An 18641-nucleotide genomic window follows, 5' to 3' on the forward strand; every position below is an offset into this window, starting at 1 on the left:
ATACACACAGAAAGTCACATACTGCATGATTCCATTTATATGAAATATCCAGAATAGATAAATCCATAATGATAGAATGCAGATTTATGGTTGCCAGGGACTGGGGGTTGGAGGGATGGACAGAAACTGGCTAATGGATAAAGGATTTTGCTTTGGAATGATGGAAATGTTTAGGAACTAGATAAAGTGGTGGTTGCACAGCATTGTGAATGTACTATGTGCCAATGAATTGTTCACTTTGAAATGCTTAATTTTTATTAAGATATAAATGTGAATTTCTCCTCAAAATATTTTTTTAAAAACTAAGGGCATGATTCATTTCAGGATAGCCAAGTGTTTGATGTATCTCAGGCTTATTTGCCCCTTTAAATATCAAGACCTTTTATTATTAAAAAAAGCACATACTAAGATACAGTGGTTTTGTTTCCATTATAATGAAATAATTGACATAAGTATTTGTTATTAATAATAAACACTTATATGGTACTTGCTATGTATCAGGAACTTTACTTAGGCCCTTACACACATTAACTTATTTAATCATCACAACAATACTATAAGGTATTACTTTTTTAATTCCTGTTTTACAGATAAGAAAACCAGGGCATGGCAAGGTAAATTACCACGCCAAAGTCACACAGCTAATGAGTGATATTCTAATGCATAAAATGTTCTATATATGTTTTAAAATTGATGACTTAATTTTTTTAAAGATTTATTTATTTGAGAGACAGAGAGAGAACAAGCAGGAGGAGGGCCAGAGGGAGAGAGAAAGAATGTGCAGCAGACTCCCACTGAGCACGGAGCCTGATGAAGGACTCAATCTCACGATCCTGAGATCATGACCTGAGACAAAATCAAGAGTCAGACTCTTACCCGAATGAGCAACCCAGGTGCCCAGTGATTTAACTTTTAAAGCTAGTTAAGATCCTCATCAGAGATACTCAACACCTACAGAATGCTTCATTTTATGATGGTGTTATAGCCAAAGAAAGCGGAACAGGATTACAAAGTCATTCACTCAAACATTCTAATATATTAACTCATACTGGGAGCAAAAACAGAAAAAAACAAACAAACAAAAAAAAACACCATTTGGTTGTGTTTTAATGCTACATGAGCAAATCTGTTGGTGTTTTTGTGGGTTTTTTGGGGTTTTTTTTGTTGTTGTTGGTTTTCTCTTAGCCGTTTCCTCCATGTACCATTTTGCCATTCTGAGCTGACCATTCCAGCCAACATTGTGTTCTTTCAGATTTGTTAGCAAAAGCACTTTAAATTCAACTGTGTCATTTTCCGACGTTAATCGAGCAATCTGCATGTTTCCATACACGGTCTCTTACAAAAGATAGAGCTTGTCTGGAAGAATAATGCAGATAGGCCCTGGTCCCTTAGTATCTGATTATCAGCTTGATTTGTTATTTGCCATCTGAGAAGAAATATGTGATATCCAAATAAAATGTGCATGGAATACTTGTCAGCATATGGCAGAGCAAAGAGCCACTAAAGAAGGAAAGTGGAAGAATTGGCAGCTGCTTTTAATCTAGGTCAGCTGTTAATAAGGGGCCTTCATCCATGACCATTTATTGAGCATCCCCTCTGAACCAGATGCTATACTAAATATATTGTTGGGAGTCTCTCACTATTCTCTCCCACACTAGCAGCCCTTTGGCAGAACTGTCTTCTTTCAGTTCCTAGAATACACCAGAGTCTTCCTGCCTTTAGAGACTTCGAATGCTGTGTTCCCTCCACCTGAATGATCCCTTCCATTCATTTCACCAAGCCACCTTCTGCTTATCTTTTATGACTCAGCTTAAATGCCGCTTTATCAGAAGAGACTTTCTTTTTTTTTTTTTTTTTTTAAATTTATTTATGAGAGAGAGAGAGAGAGAGAGAGAGGCAGAGACATAGGCAGAGGGAGAAGCAGGCTCCATGCACCGGGAGCCCGATGTGGGATTCGATCCCGGGTCTCCAGGATCGCGCCCTGGGTCAAAGGCAGGTGCTAAACCGCTGCGCCACCCAGGGATCCCAGAAGAGACTTTCTGATAGACTTTCTGGATATTACCTCCCTCATAACACCTTGAACTTTTCCTTCAGAGCACTTAACAAAATTATAATTAGTTATTTGTAATATAATTTGTTTCATATTCTCTGCTAGGTGTAAACTTTAAGACCAGAACTGGGTCACCCTGGCTCACCACTAGATTCCCTGGCATCTAGTAGAGGCTCAATAAATATTTGCTGAATGATAAAATGAGTAAATGAATGCATGAAGGTAGACCATACCCTCTATGTACTCAAAGATTAGCCCTGTTTATTTTTTATATAGGATCCATGCTGTGTTCAGAATTCTTATTTTTTAATTAAGCCATGAATGCTAAAAAATAAAGTGACGTAGATACTGGATATGGAGAAGAGAGTGTTTATTGGTGAGGTGGGTGCTGGTGGGGAGCTGAGTTAACTTCCACTTCGGTCTATCAAAACATCCAAGTACGAGGTCATAAGCTCTTTCATAGTTTGGTTTCACAAAAATGAGGCAAAAGATCCTCTCCATGTATTCTACACTTAGAAAGTCAATAGCTGCTAAATGGGCTTACTAATTCCTCTTTATTTTAAAAATAATAAACCAATAGCTTTTTTTCTTTGATTTCTCCTTTTATTGTAGGCTTTATACTGCTCACAGTCTCCCTTGATGAATAATCTAATGAGTTAGTGAAACAGCTGTGGGTGCAAAGGAGAATAGATGTATAGAAAGGAAAAATGGCACAGAAGGGATTTATCCTTTTACTGTGAAATCTGATTTGCATGTCAGCCACAATCCTATAAAATTCAGATTAGAGTTTTGTAATAGTCTCTGCCTTGGATTTTGGGTTACCAGGGATTTTCTGGGTATTTCTTGTTACTTGAAACTCAGGTTTTGTTTTGGATACATTTCAGGCTTTGTATGGCATTGTACCCTGTACCATCCATTCAGTCCCTATAAGCTAAAAATTCCATGATTTGTCTTCATGTGATTGAGAATACAGCATTTTATTTCAGGGTCTTATAGCCTACAGAATTCTCTGTTTTGGGCAGCCCGAGTGGCTCAGTGGTTTAGCGCTGCCTTCAGCCCAGGGCCTGGTCCTGGAGACCAGCAATCGAGTCCCACGTTGTCCTGCATGGAGCCTGCTTCTCCCCCTGCCTGTCTCTCTCTCTCTCTCTCTCTCCCCCTCTCTCTCTCTCTCTCATGAATAAATAAGCAAAATCTTAAAAAAAAAAAAAAAAAAAGAATTCTCTCTTTCAATATAAAATCTTTAGTTTATCCGTATTAGGATTAATGTGGAAATTATCTTTTTGTACCTTAGAAGAGTTTGAAATAATATGTCAGATATATTTGGAGTTAGTTTACTTATTTTTCCAAATATTTTCTATTTTGAGAGTTTATTTACTCAACTACTTTGTATGATTTTCTAAATGCTCATGACAAATAAGAAATGGACCAAGAAAGAACACCTGAAAACTAAGATTTGTAAAGCTACTGCATTTTCAATGCCTGGAGCATTAGGACACTTAGAAACCATTACATTGCTGATGAGTATTTAAGTTTTTAGTTAAATGATTCATTTCCTCTTCAAGATTAGGATATTAGGATCTAATTAGGAAACTGCCATGACTTGGGTACATATAAGCCTAACATCATTTTCCTTTATAAACGTGGTTAGAGTTTATACTTGAATAGGATGTTTTTCAAGGAATGATTGGTTGAATTTTTGTTACTATGCACATTCACATACACACTCACAAATTTTTTCCACTAGATTCTAAAATTAGAAATTTTACTTATAAAAATTGAAAACATACACACGTTTTTATGTAGAAGAAAATAAAGCCTATGCTTAAGCTAACCATCAAAAGTTGTTTTACACTTTGATGTATTTCATTTTAGTCTTTTTGTCACTCACACATTTTATTTACTGATTTTCTACAGTAGAGTTAGAGTTTTGTTTATATTATTTTCACTTAACTTTCTATCATGAGTCTTTCCCATATCATTAAGCCATCTTCATAAATAGAATTTCTTGTGACTCTTTACTGATAAATCAAGTTGTTTATTTTTCAGAAATTATAAACACTTATTTACATAAATATCCATCTGAGTTTCTGATTTTTTTTTTTTTTTTTTTTTTTTTTATTTTAGAAAGGACTCAGATGCCTAGGTGGCGCAGTGGGTTAAGCAGCCGACTTTTGGTTTCCACTCAAGTCATGATTTCAGGGTCTTCAAATCAATCCCACTGTGGAGCCCCATTGATGCTCAGAGCAGAGTCTGCTTAAGACTATCTCCTCCTCTCCCTCCGCCCCAACCCACTTGCATGCACGCGTGCATGCGCTCTCTCAAATAAATTTAAAAATCTTAAAAAAAAGAAAAAAAGATTTGTAGAGTGAAATTACTGAGTAAAATGGCATATACATTTTTAAGACTTTGATACATATAGTAAAATTGCTTTTTGAAATACTAATACTGATTTAATTCCTGCTTAATACATATGACAAGGCTTAATATCTTTGCCATAAGAGAGGGTCATACAAATAAATAAGAAAATAATGTTCTAACACGAAAATAGGTTCAGAACATGAACAGAAAATTTACTAAGCTGGAAATTTGTATATCCATTATATCCGTGTAAGTATATATGAATGATATCAAATCTCATTAAGAATATAAACTATACTAATAAAAATACTATTTTAATTATAATAAACTGTTCCTTTCTTTGAAAGTATTCAAAGGTAAGATGTTAACAGGGGAAGCTAGGTAAAAGGTACTAGGGATTCTGTACTATTTTTATAATTTCTGTAGATCTAAAACTATTTCAAAATAAAAAGTTAAAAAATTACTCATATAATGGCTCTAGGTGCTTGTTGAAATACATCTTTGTGTGTATTGATCTCACATAAATGAGCCACCATACTTCCAGAAATCTGCATCAGAGCATACCTAACTAGCTGTTTTCTTGAGTCACATTCTGGTATTGAAAAATAAGTGTAAAATATATCCAATGAATGCTCTCATTTATTGCACAAGTCTCTGAACCTGCTGTTTGTTATATACTTTATCTTAATTGTTTCCTAAAGCCCTACAAAGTAAGCCCTACAAAATTACAATGCTCATTTTACAGATGAGAAAGCCGAGGCTGTAAGATTGAGTAACTCATTCAAACTCATACTCTAAAATGTTTTATTTTAATTGGTTTCATTTATAAGATATGTCCATTTGGCAGAAATGACTTACATTTAGGGAATGAATGTTTGTCTTTATTTTCAGCTGGGAAAGCTGTTCCCTTTCCAACAGATGAACCTACAGACATTATTCCACGGAGTTGCCAACTAACGACAGATGTTCCACAAGTCACACAGCTGCTAAACATGACTAAACTCCGCCAAACTGAAATAAAATTTGGTGGTCATCCTCTAAGTTCCGCAGAATCAGGTATGCATCAGGGACTTAAATTATAATCCTATTTATTTGAAAGACCAAAAAAAGGGTTAAAAAAAAAAAACCACTGCAATGACGTTTTATAGCTTAAAATTAAATATTAAGTCACTCTAACATCAATTCATGTCTGTGATAATCATTTTAAATTTCTCTTTAGCAGCTAAAATATTTTCTGGGTTTATACATACCCAATCAAAACATCCTAAATTAGTCTTCTCCTTTTCCTGTATGCTTCCAAACCCAGCCAATTATACTTCTGAAACATCTCTCCAATCTCTCTGCTCCTCTATCCTATTGCTGCTTTCATTGATGAAGTCCCCACCATTGCTCATCTTAGCCTCCCAGTTAATCTCCATATCACTGTTGAATTATCTTTCTGATAATAGAAATAGAAATATGATCATGCCTCTCTTCATTTAAAGACCCTTTAATGCCTTTCCTACTATCTTAGAAGGCAAAATGAGAAAACCCTTGGGAACTTACACAAAGCCAACCTCCTCTATCCCAGCTTACTCCAGAGTTTCATCTCTCCTTCCCCATATGCAATTTTCTGACCCCTCTGTGGGTTTGCACACATTCATATTTGGGAATCACTGTTTCTTTGCCTAAAACAACTTCTTTGTCTTTCTGCCTGGAAAAACTCCCAATTCATTTTTCTAGGTCCAACTCAAATGCTACCTCTTCTGTATAGTCTTTCCTAATTCTAACAAGGACTGTTCTCTTCTATGACTTTTTTCCTTTCTTTTCATTTTTTTACAATACTTTTTAATATCTCTGCTTTTCCCAATAAAGTGTGACTTCCTCCAAGAAGAATGCTGTACCTCATTCTTCTATATCCCTAGCATCGAACACAGTATTTGCCACAATGTTTTCATGCCACGGGCTGCAGATTCAAATTATTATGGAGACCAGTCAGATTACATAAATGAATAAAGTGGGCTGGATGCCTGGATATTTGACATATAGAAACCTATTCTACTCTTCAGTGAACCTTATTGGGAGTAGAGGGGGTCATTAGGGGAAAGGAGTCAGCTAGTGCTTCAAAGAAATTGTTCTCTACTGTTCAACTGTTCAAACAGTAACATTAACAACTATGCAAATGATAGAATAAATGTTAGTTAATACTCAGCCCTTGTGAGGGAGCATTAGGGAGTGGTGAGGACTATAGCAAATTATAAGCTCATTCTCCATCTAGAAAGGATACTGCAATTCCATTCTAGCCACGTGTTGCCTTGAAGAATTCATTTACAATCTCACCAGGTCTTCCTTTTTTTTTTTTTCCCCAAGAGGTGCTAGGTAGTTCAATGTTAATGCTAAATCTTCCAGTTTTAAAATATTGTCTAAGTTCTAAAATTTTTTGAAAACACTCTATGAGCCTAATGAGCCATGCCAGGGCTACCAGTTTTGAACCTTTGTAATAGACACCTGTAGCTCTTGACCAAATGAATGAATAGTGCATACAAATCAAGAAACCTAACATTATTTAGATGAGTGGATCTCAACTTCCTGTTTGTTAGAATCACCGGGGATATATTATAAATAATTTATGTAAAAAATATTTTTTCCTAATGTCTCTGCTTCATCTTCAGAGATTCTGATTTAACTGACCTTGTATGGATATTTTTTAAATGTCTTCAGTGATTCTAATGTGCAGCCTGGTTTGAGAACCACTGGATCACTTACCCAAACAAAAGTCCTATGGCTCAGATGGCACTCAGAAACACAAAAGTAACCCCAAGGAAGGTAAAGTGATGGTTGTAAAAAGCCCTTATGAAGGAAGGAGTAGGTCTTGAAAGTATTCAGTAAATACTTGTGTAAGTTTTTATTATAAATGTAAGATTTATGGAAGTATAAGGTGGTACAGAAGTCTGAGCAAAGACAAGGAGACAGCAAAATGCATGGATGAGTTTTCTGAGGGATTAGTAAAAGGAATGGCCTCAGTAGCCAGAATGGCTGGGTCAGAAGAATATGAGAAGAATGTGCCTCCTGCTTCTAAAGTAGAGACACAATAATGCCTTTTTTAGGAAGATGAATTTGACATTGGAATTCAAGATGAATTTTTAAATCAAGACCAGAGATTAAGAATTACAACTCAGGTGTCTTTGCAGCCATCTGGGCATAAAATGTCACTGGCAATGTGGTAAGTGTTGAACTTAAGAGATGCTGCAGCAGAAACACAGGCAGGACTTGATTCTCAGATAACAAATGGAGAAGAGAGCAGTCTCAAAGTTTGAGAGAGGTCAAAGTAGAAGCTGGAGAAAAGAGACAGCCATGATCAAATGAATGAGAAATGGAGTGTTTAGCTCTCTATATTTATCCTGTATTCATTTATTCTTGATGTATTTTTTTAAGATTTTATTTATTTATTTATTTATTTATTTATTTATTTATTTGAGAGAGAGAGGGAGCATGAGTGAGGGGAGGGGCGGACCAAGAGGGAGAGGGAGAGAATCTCAAGCAGACTCCCCACTGAGCACAAAGCCCAAGTAGGGCTTGATCTTATGATCCTAAGATCACGACCTGAGTCAAAACCAAGAGTTGGACACTTAACCCACTGAGCCACCCAGGTGTCCCTCTTGGTGTATTTTGCATATCTCAATCTTCATCAGCATTACATGTCCTAAATTGCATATTCCTAGAAAATTGGGATCTGTCTTGTAACTTCTTCAATATAAACCCTGGCAGGGGCCTATGTGTCAGTAAATACTATATTTCTAAACTCTTTATTACAAAATTTTCAAGCTTCCGGTAAAGTAAAGAGAAGACATTGGATCCTCATGTCCTTGTCACCTGTTTCCACAATTGCCAACTTTAGGCAGGACATTTTAGTAGCACAGGGCACAGGTAATGAGAATTTGAATATTTATTATATATATACTATATTGAGAGAGAGAGAATATATGTAGCCTATGTTCATTAAAGAACCTTTAGAAAATATACAGGAGGATGAAAAAGATCTCACTCCACAGGCAACCACTGTAAACACCTTGGGTCACAAATCAATCTCAATGGAAAATTCACCAAAGAATGAAAGGAGCAAGCATATTTTTGATAACCAAACACTCTATCTGTATCTAATAGGCTGTGAATGCTTTTATTAATAGAAATGACTAAGCTGTAAAGTCCATCATATAACTCAAAGAGCAATTGTGAATGCTCTTCTTTTCTCTCTCTAGCTTAATATTTTAAGAATTAATTATGTCTTTAAATGAAAATATAAGTCTGTAAGTAGATATTTTAAGTGTCTTTTTTTAATTTAAAGTTCAAGGACATGTATGATGCTTGAGATTAAAGAGGAATTTGAATAAATATTAATTGCATCATTAACTCCATATATTATAATTAAAGAGAAACTTTCTCATAGGCCATATTTGATCCCAACTTGTAGAAGAGAATATTAGTATATATCTTGCAAATTCCGTAAATGGGATCTTAATATATATTAATAGTCGACTTGAGTCACATATACAGAAAATTAAAAATCAGGGGTGCCTGGGTGACTCAGTTAAGCATCTGACTCTTGATCTCAGCTCAGGTCTTGATCGCAGGTTCATGAGTTCAAGCCCTGCATTGGGCTCCACACTGGGGATGGAACCTATTTAAAAAAAGAAAAAATTAATAATCATCACTTAATAGAATACTTCATCTGCTCTGTGGATCCCAATTTTATTTCTATTCCATGATAACCATAAGGTTTATGATAAGATTACATGAAAATACAGTAGTCCTCCCTCTTCTGAGGTTTCAGTTACCTGTGGTCAACTGTGGTTCAAAAGCAGATGATCAGAAAGTCAGTAGTAGCCTAACACTAGGTCACACACCTACATCATTCACCTCCCTTCATCTTGTCTCATAGTAATTTTATCATCTCACATCATTACAAGAACAGTGAGTGCAGCACAAGAAGATATTTTGAGAGAGAGGGCACATTCACATAACTTTTACTTCAGGAGGAAAGCATACACATTTTATTAATATTTTACATGTACAAGGGAGCCTTTAACTTTTATTACAATATATTGTTATAATTGTTCTATTTTATTATTAGTTGTTAATCTCTTACTGTGCCTGATTTATAAATTAAACTTTATCAGAGGTGTGTATGTATAGGAAAAAACAGCTTATATGTGTTTTGGTACTTATCCATTTTCAGGCATCCATTGGAGGCCTTGGAACATATCCTACAGGGATAGGAGGAAGCTAGTATACATTGAATTTTGTAGTTCTCTTGCTACAAAGACTTTTCAGTTGCTAATTTCATCATTTGTGGGTTTTTGAAACTTACTATAAATTAACATAATAGTAATTGTTCTTTGTATGAGATATTTTATTTGCAAGGTGTAGCTAATGAATAATGCCCAAGGGCAGACTTGCTAATCTTGGAAAAGCCAGGAGATATTACTTCATTTTAACTATTTGTTTTTGTGTGTGTCTGAGAAATGGACTCCCCATGATGAGAATTTTTGAATTGCATGAGGAAATGACTGTGCACTCTTAAAATTGACTGTACAGTATATTTATGTAAATTGCGGTACTTTGTTAGAAATGCACACACTGAGATCCCAATGAAGCTACCACAAAAAGAAGTAGTTGCTTCCTATGGGGGTATGTTCATTTGAGCAAAAAAAAGGAAACCTTGAAACTTCCATTTTAGAGTGCATTTTGTTGAATGTCATGTAACTTGATTGAAAGCATTTAATAAAATTAATAAGATAATTGTGTTTCCAAGAAGCCAGTGTTACCACACTTCTACCCTGTTCATTTTGTCAGTTCCCACTGCACATTAGCTAATGACTATTAGTCTGCAGAGAACAGCAGGGTATCTGATGATCTTATTTTCATTAATGGGATCCCAGTTTAATTGAACCAGAGATCAAGTCTCGTTGAAGTTGAGCATTCGGCTACTAATGGCAAGATGCAATGGTCCACTAAACACAAATCAAAACTAGTGATTTGCTTAAAAATAAGGAGGCAGTTTTCCCAAGTGCCTCTTTTCCACAGTAGCAGTGTTATTGGGCTTCTCCTTTTTCAGTAAGAAGAGACTGGCATCCTTATCTCGTAGTACAATTGCAAATAGGTTAGTTAATGCATTTTGCAAAACAATGAAATAATCATCTAACTACAGTTGGTACTGGTGAGATCTTATTAGAATTTCTTCTTTGGGTTTCACATTATGAAAGCAAAATTCAATTCAAGTAACAAAATCCACTGTAAAGGAGAATCTAAAGGAAAAAGGATTAGATTGTGACTTCAGGAAAAAAAAAAACGCTTTTCTCCTCTTTTTTTTTTTTTTTTTTTTTTTTTTTGAGGGAGAGAGTGTGTGAAGGGGGTAGAGGTGGAGGCACAGAGGGAGAGGGAGAGACAAGAAAGAGAATCTTAAGAAGGCTCCTCGCTCAGCATGGAGCCTGATGTGGGGCTCCATGTCACAACCCTGAGATCATGACCTGAGCCACAATTAAGAGTTAGACCCTTAACCGACTGAGCTACCTAGACGCCTCCAACAAAACACTTTTCTGAACTCACACTTTTGGCAAATCCTTGTTGGTTTAAAAAGATGCCACAATTTGCCCAGTGTCCAATAATAAATCAGAGTGAACTTGACTGTCCCTTACATTTGAATTATCTACTTTAGTAAAAATAAGGCATATCTAGTCACATTCCTTCATTAAAATTTTTTTAATATGAAAGGAATTTAGTGTGGATATTGATCAGTATCTGTGAAATTTGTTACAGCAAAGATGTCACAGACCATATATAGAGTGAATTTCAATTTTTCTGTGATATTGCCACCAAATATTGAAGATTTTGATATATAAATATTAATATAATAGTAAATGTGAAAAACACATCTAATCTGTTGCATAGTTGTGCTACTTTTACAGAACTGACTTGTTCCAGCCTTTACATTTCTCCTTTACATGTCTATTATAGCATGGCTTATAATGACAAAACTGGAGACAAATTACTTGTGCATAATAGGGAGTTGATTAAATACCCAGAAATAAGATATTATAGGTGCGGCTCTACACTGATCTGATCTGCTTGTGATGATCTGGAAAGGTCTCAAAGCTCTATGTCTCTGTCAGTAACACATTGAAAGCTAGGGTGTTGTCTCTGTATGAGCCCACTGGCATAGTAAATAAACAAGATAGTTACCTAGGGATGATGGTGTAGATGTACCTTTTTTAAGGAAATACAAGAAAATTAGTAATAACCTTTAGGAACAGGGACTAGTAGAGGCAGGAGCAGGAAAATAAGACTTTCATTTCTCATATCTTCATCTGCTAGAGATTTGTAACTTCCTGTATCTATTCACAATTTGTGATGTTAATAGATAATGTTTGAGCAACACAACGTATAACTTAGTTTCTTTTGTAGTTTCTTCTGTATACTTTTCTTCTGTCTTTTGAAAAGCCCAGAGAATTGCTATAAAATTAAAATACATTTCTTTACTTAATGTCAGTATTCTCATTTAAAATATATAATGGGAAGGAAATCCAAAATTAATGACAAAGGAAAATCTTTTAAGTATATAGTTGCATACTAAGCTTGTTTATTTATGATATAATTGGAAAATATATATGTGACAATCTGTACTGTACTAGTGTCAATTATGCTCACATACATTTTACACACAGTTCACATACTAGTGGCTATACTCATCCAGTAACCCCCAAGATACCCTCTCTGTAACATCACCCTACTTTTATTTCTATCACAGCACTTATCCTTAGGTGATATTTTCTTTTTACTTAATAGTATGCTTATTGATGTCTCCCCAGGGGATTGTGAGCTTCAGAACTGCAGGGGTCCTGTTTATTGTTGTATCCCTAGCACCTAGCTCAATCTTTAACACTTTAACACTTACCAGGAACTAAATAGATATTTGTTAATTAAGTGATCAAATGAGTGAATGAAATGCTAGCCATATAATTTGAGCAGGTAAGTATATTAAGCAGCAAATCATCATCATCATCACCACCATTAATGTTTAGTGACTTTTTGCTGTATCCTTTACGTAGTGTATTAGTCAAGTTTCTCCAGAAAAACGAAACACACATATATACAACTTACATGTAATACAGGTCTCGATAGATATTTTTATAGTGTAGGTGTATATATATATATAGAGAGAGAGAGACAGAGAGAGACAGAGAGAGAGAGAGACCTATCATAAGTAATTGGGTCAGGCACTTATGGAGACTGAGAAGTTGCAGGATCTGCAGTGGTCAAACTGGAGACCCAGACGAGCCAATGGTGTAGTTCTTGTCCAAATCTAGGAGAGCTGATAGTGAAAGTGCCAGTCTGAGGGTGGCCAAAGACCAATATCCTACCTTAAAGGGTCAGACAGAGAGATCAAATTCTCCCTCCCCCTTTGTGTTCTATTCAGGCCCTCCATGGGGTGGAATTTACCGATTTAGATGTTAATTTCATACAGAAATGCCCTTAGGGCTATATTCAGAGCAATGTTTAATCTGGGCACCCTGTGGCCTAGTCCAGTTGATACATAAAGTTAGCTATCATACATCATTTATCCCATTTAATACTTTCATATACCTTTTTGTGTAGAAATCATAATCACCATTTTGTAGGTAAGAAAACTGAGGCTCAAAGAGAAAAGATAATTAGTGAATGGTAGACCTAGAATGTGACCTAGGTCTGGTTTCAGAGATGCATTAACTGCTTGTTCCCAGTAAGCAATTTCTCACTGCTGGTGTTAAGGATTTATTTTGCGGAACCTTCTCACGTTCTAGGAAACTGCCCTATTTCTAAAACCGAATGATGGAAATCATCTACCAAGGCCTATATTATACTTAAGCTCCACTCTATTCAAAATGGAAAGTTTTCTTGAGATAATAAAATTGTTTCCCTGAAAAGGTTTCTTTACTCATTAATAGTAAAGACCAAAAACTAGGCTTTTGAATGCTTTTTAATAAATTAAGAGTCTGTGAAGAAAAAGTAATATCTTATGCTTTATTACTTTTTATCTTGAAGTTGCCATATCCTAACTTTACCCATAGATGATGTTGTCTAAGGTTGTACTCAAGTTTAGAGGAGAAAGCAATATTCTAATTTTAGTTCCTAATATGTTTTATTGACTTTCAAAAACATCTTTAAATTTTTCTTAATGAGCTACAGATAAGTACTGGTTTTATTTAATTCTTTGCAAAAGTTCAAGAGTGATTTTAGTCACCTAGGGCCTTCCCTGCCTTCATCGTTCACCTCCTTGTCTTTTCATTATGCTTCTAGAATTTACAGACTGACCATCCTCCAACTGGTCTAAAAAAGTTTTGAATTAAAATGTTCTTCATAGAACAAACACTCAGGTTAGCCCCATTTACCCCTAGCCCACATTTAATACGTGCCTTTCGCATGTGTTACCTTTTTGGCATTGAAACCACTTCAATTTGTCCTCCCACACCCCACCTCCGAAAAAGGATATTACAGCATTATATTCTATACTAGATTCCTCATAAACCTCATTTGTCTTCATCACATACATAACTATATTCATGAAATTCTGGTACTTATCTATACAGCCATTCACAGACCCACTTTTCAGACAGCAGAATGATAAGTGTTTCATCTGATGTCTTGACAGGACTGCGTAGAAAATAAATAGTGGACCTGGGAAGGATCCCCTGGCCCACCGAGGGCAACATCCTATGTGGGTGGTAACCCTTGAGACACTGGGGTTCTGAGCCCCTGCTCTGTGTGGACAGATCTCTGAACATCAGGAGCCTCGATTTCTTCATCTTTGGGATAGGATAATATCACACGAAGTGACTAGAACTTGCATAGAGGTCGTGTACGCATCATCACATCCATCATCTTTTACATTCCAAGTTGAATGTCTCTCCCTTAACCTCGAGCCCCAGTGAAATACACTTAATAATCTTTTGAACTTTTCCTTCATAGCTCTTGTCACACTGGTAATCATGTAGCTATTTATGAATGACTGGCCCTACCATCTGTGTCCCCCATGAAACTGAGCGCCCTGAAGGAGGTACATGTTCACCTTATTCCCAGTCTTCCTCAGTGCCTAGAGCAGTGGCCATCTAGACCAGGTGCCCATTCACTACTGAAAGGATGGATGAATGAAGGAATAACTGATTATGAATGGACTTTGTAAAGTGTAAAATGCTATTCAAGATGGAAGATATTAACATATTTACTGGGCATTTAGTCCCTACTAAGCACAGTATTTGGCATGTTATATGCATTGTTTCATGCGATCCAACAAAAACACTGTGACTCAAGTACTATTATTATCCTAATCTTTTGAAAGGAAGTGAGGCTTAGAAAGGTTAAGTACCTTGTCTAAAATAATATTGCTCTACTAGATCAGCCTTTTTTGTATTTTTGACATTCTTTATAGCAGTGCACATATAATAAAATAAAAATTAATCCAATTCAAGGTCTGGATTCTGGTAGCAAGTTTAATTCTGATTTGATTGCCAGATAATAGATGTAAGTCTTGAGCATGACCCGTCAATGATTAGAGTTGAAAATTTAGCAGGTTTTTCTGGTTAAGCTTTGAAAGCCCTGCAAACTTAAATGACTATCATAATTAGAACATTGTATCTTGAGACAAAAATGAATGTTTATTTTTCTAAAAGACAATTAGAGAGCAGACCCTCAGGTTTTATATTCTCACTACAGAGGCATGTACCCCTCATAAAATAGCAAAATAATTAATGGTAACATCTCTGACCTACACCAAGTTCATTTTCCGCAAACTCAAGAAAATGAAACGCCTAGAGCATGACTTTAATCTAATCTTGATTTTTAACCTTATATTGTGCATATTGATATCAGCTCTTAAAAGAGCTCCCTTTAGAATTCAAAAGGCATGTGTTTCTGCTTGTAGTTTTCTTTAATAAAGGTTTTTCTCATTATAGAAACTTTATCCCTTTTACTTTTTATTTTAGAAACCAAAAGTCTGAATTACATTTCCTTGTAGGTTTTTTTTTTTAAGATTATATTTATTTATTCATGAGAGACACAGGGAGAGGGGCAGAGACATAGGCAGAGGGAGAAGTAGGCTATCTGCAGGGAGCCCAATACAGAACTCGATTCCAGGACCCCGGGATCACCACCTGAGCCAAAGACAGATGCTCAACCACGGAGCCACCCAGGTGCTGCTCCTTGTAAGTTTAATTAGGATTCTCGTTATACTAGATGAATAGCTTGATACATGTTTATAAAGATAATTGTGACAATTAATGATTATAAGCAGAACTACTAAAATGAAACAGTCTTTACGAATGTGTATATGTTAATTGTACCAAGAAATTTAAAGAAATCTGTTAATTAAAGAGATACTTAATGGTGAAGTATTGGTATACTTTGGTTTGTGAATAAAGTGTACTAACATATGTAAATTAAAAAAAGAAGATTTAACTACTTAGTCAAAGAAATCCTATGATAAATGCTCTTATAAAATATAGAATCATGGGGGATACCTGGGTGGCTCAGGCATCTGCCTTCTACTCAGGTCATGATCCCAGAGTCCCAGGATCAAGTCCCATGTCATTGGGCTCCCTGCTCAGTAGGGAGTCAGCTTTTCCCTTTCCGTCTGTGGGACCCCCACCCCTGTGCTCTCTGTCTCATATTCCCTCATACACCTGCTCTCTCTCTCAAATAAATAAAATCTTTTAAAAAAAATATATATATATATATAAATTATATCTAATTTTCTGTGATTTAGAAGATTATGTTATGTGAGATTTAGGTGTATCTTTAGTGGTCCCTAGTGGCTCAGCGGTTTAGCACCTGCCTTCAGCTCAGGGCGTGATCCTGGAGTCCCAGGATGGAGTCCCACGTCGGGCTCCCGACATGGAGCCTGCTTCTCCCTCTGCCTGTGTCTCTGCCTGTGTGTGTGTGTGTGTGTGTGTGTGTGTGTGTGTGTGTGTGTGTGTCTCATGGATAAATAAATACAATCTTTAAAAAAAAAAATGGTCCCTGGATATCCACTGCTAAGTAAGAGATTCCTCTAAAAAATTCAAGGTATTTAGGAATTTTAATACTTTTAAATAGCTCCAAACTAGTTAATGTGTACATGTTGTTGAAAATATAGCTCAAACTATACCATGTGATTTTAAAATACTATCTCCCCTAAAAAACCCTTCTGCTAATTTTGAATACTACTAACTGTGGTGAACTTTATCCATTGTCTACCATGTACTGTACTGGGCTCCACAGATGGAGGTACATACAGTACCAAATAAATGGTCTTTCCACTCAAAGGGGCTTAAATTAGTTGAGGGGAATGTCCATAGAGAGAGAGAGAGAATATGAAAAAAAGTTAAGGAAATTGTTCCATAAGATGTTTGGACAGAAAGATATGCAAAATATATGTCCATAGCCATGACTAGAAGTTTAAAAAAAAAAAAAAAAGGCTCCTAATCTGATAGTGAAAATTCCCATGTAGGCCCAAGCCATATTCCATGCCCTTTAGGCCCTTCAGTGGGTCTTTCTTTCTGGGAAAATCCACGTTTGGGAAAAACCAATAATCTAGAATTCTTTTTCTACTTGGTCACAAAAGGTACAAATGATGATAGATTCTATAATACATTTTTCCAATTGGCCTGGGATTTGAGTGTCATTTCTTTCCGTTATTGATTCTGAGAGACTAATAGTGTTTTGTTTATGCCATATAGATATTTATAACGACTAAAAAAAAATACAGATACCACACACAACCAAGCCTATTTGCTAACACTAGAACATTTCACACATAACCTAAGTAGGCATCTGAACGTGGTGCCATAATACTACTGATGTTGAAAGCCATACCACTCATTTACCTATCAATGTCTTAGTCATTGTGGACTCTTCCCTCATTCCCCCATATCCCAGCAGTTATCCATCCCTGCCCAGTCTTCCACAATTCACACATAAAACCCACAGATGGATTTTTCTTAAAATGAAAAATGAAATTCTAGCCATAGTTAGAAATATTTAGTCATTTAATCCAACATCCCTTTTGACTTATTATATTTAATGATTCATTCATTTTGCTGAGCAAGGACCTATAACTCCGTGTCAGGCATTAGGCTAGCAATTCAGGGGTAACAAGCTAGGCTACTGAGTTTATATCTACTGAAGCACACATTATCAGAGAATCCCACAAACACATGTAAAAGTGCAATTTTGAAAGAGTGAAATCTTGCCATTTGCAACAATGTGGATGGACTTAGAGGGTATTATGCTAAGCAAAATAAGTCAGTCAAAGAAAGAAATATACCATATGATTTCACTCATATGTGGAATTTAAGAGACAAAACAGATGAATATGGAGGAAGGGAAGAAAAATAAAATAAGATAAAAACAGAGAGAGAGGCAAATCATAAGACTCAACTATAGGAAACTGAGGGTTGCTGGAAGGGAGGTTGGGTGGGGGGATGATGTAATTGGGTGGGGGGGGGATGATGTAATTGGGTGATATACATTAAGGAGGGCACATGATGTAATGAGCACAGGTGTTATATGCAACCAATCAATCACTAAATTCTACTCCTGAAACTGATAATAAGTCACTGTATGTTAACTAAATGGAATTTAAAAAAAAATTTAAGTACAGTTTTGACAAGTTATGTGAAGGAAAGGTAATGGGAGTACCTATACTGGAAGAATAGCTATCCATGGAGAATAGCACTCACAAATGCTCTGGTAGGCAGGAAGAACTGAGGAGGCCAATCTGTTGAGAGAGCAGAAAATGAGGGATAAAAGGTGTGAACTGAAGCCAAAACACATAGGTTTTTGCAGCCACTGTTAAGGGCTTTCTTCCTAATCCTAAATGCAGCAAAGAAGACATTGAAAAGTTGTAAGTGAGGAAAAGGAATGACATGATCAGATGTATGCTTTCGTAAGACCACTCTGGCTGCGTTTTGGAGAGGGCATGGGACAGGGAGCCAGAGTGGACATGGGACATCCCTTGAGAGGCTTTGTGATCATCCAAGAGAGGGCTGATGGTCACCTGACTGCAGTACTGATGGAAGAGGTGGAGAGAAGTAGGTATGGGTTGGCTGTGGAGAAGGTTGAGAGAGAAGTCAAGGATGACACCCAGATCCTAACTCTTCAAACTCAGTGGATTGTGTGGTGCCAGTCACTGAACCACATTTTCCATTTGAAGCATCTTTGAGACATCAAAGAAGAACTGAGCAAG

General features: G+C 36.1%; 1 protein-coding gene across 36 annotated transcripts in view; it reads left to right on the top strand.

Moving 5' to 3' along the window:
* CFAP20DC (CFAP20 domain containing) overlaps positions 1-18641 on the top strand; it is a 247113-nt gene that overhangs the window by 125159 nt on the left and 103313 nt on the right. For all 36 annotated transcript variants that reach the window (XR_012011865.1, XR_012011864.1, XR_012011866.1 and 33 more), the window contains one exon: positions 5300-5464. Coding sequence is in view for 29 of the 36 variants with exons in the window: in XM_072785601.1 (XP_072641702.1) it covers positions 5300-5464 (165 nt within the window). In the remaining 7 variants the exon portion in view is untranslated. The remainder of the gene's footprint in view (positions 1-5299; positions 5465-18641) is intronic.

This window comes from Canis lupus, chromosome 19 (genome assembly GCF_048164855.1).
Source record: "Canis lupus baileyi chromosome 19, mCanLup2.hap1, whole genome shotgun sequence".
NCBI lineage: Eukaryota > Metazoa > Chordata > Mammalia > Carnivora > Canidae > Canis > Canis lupus.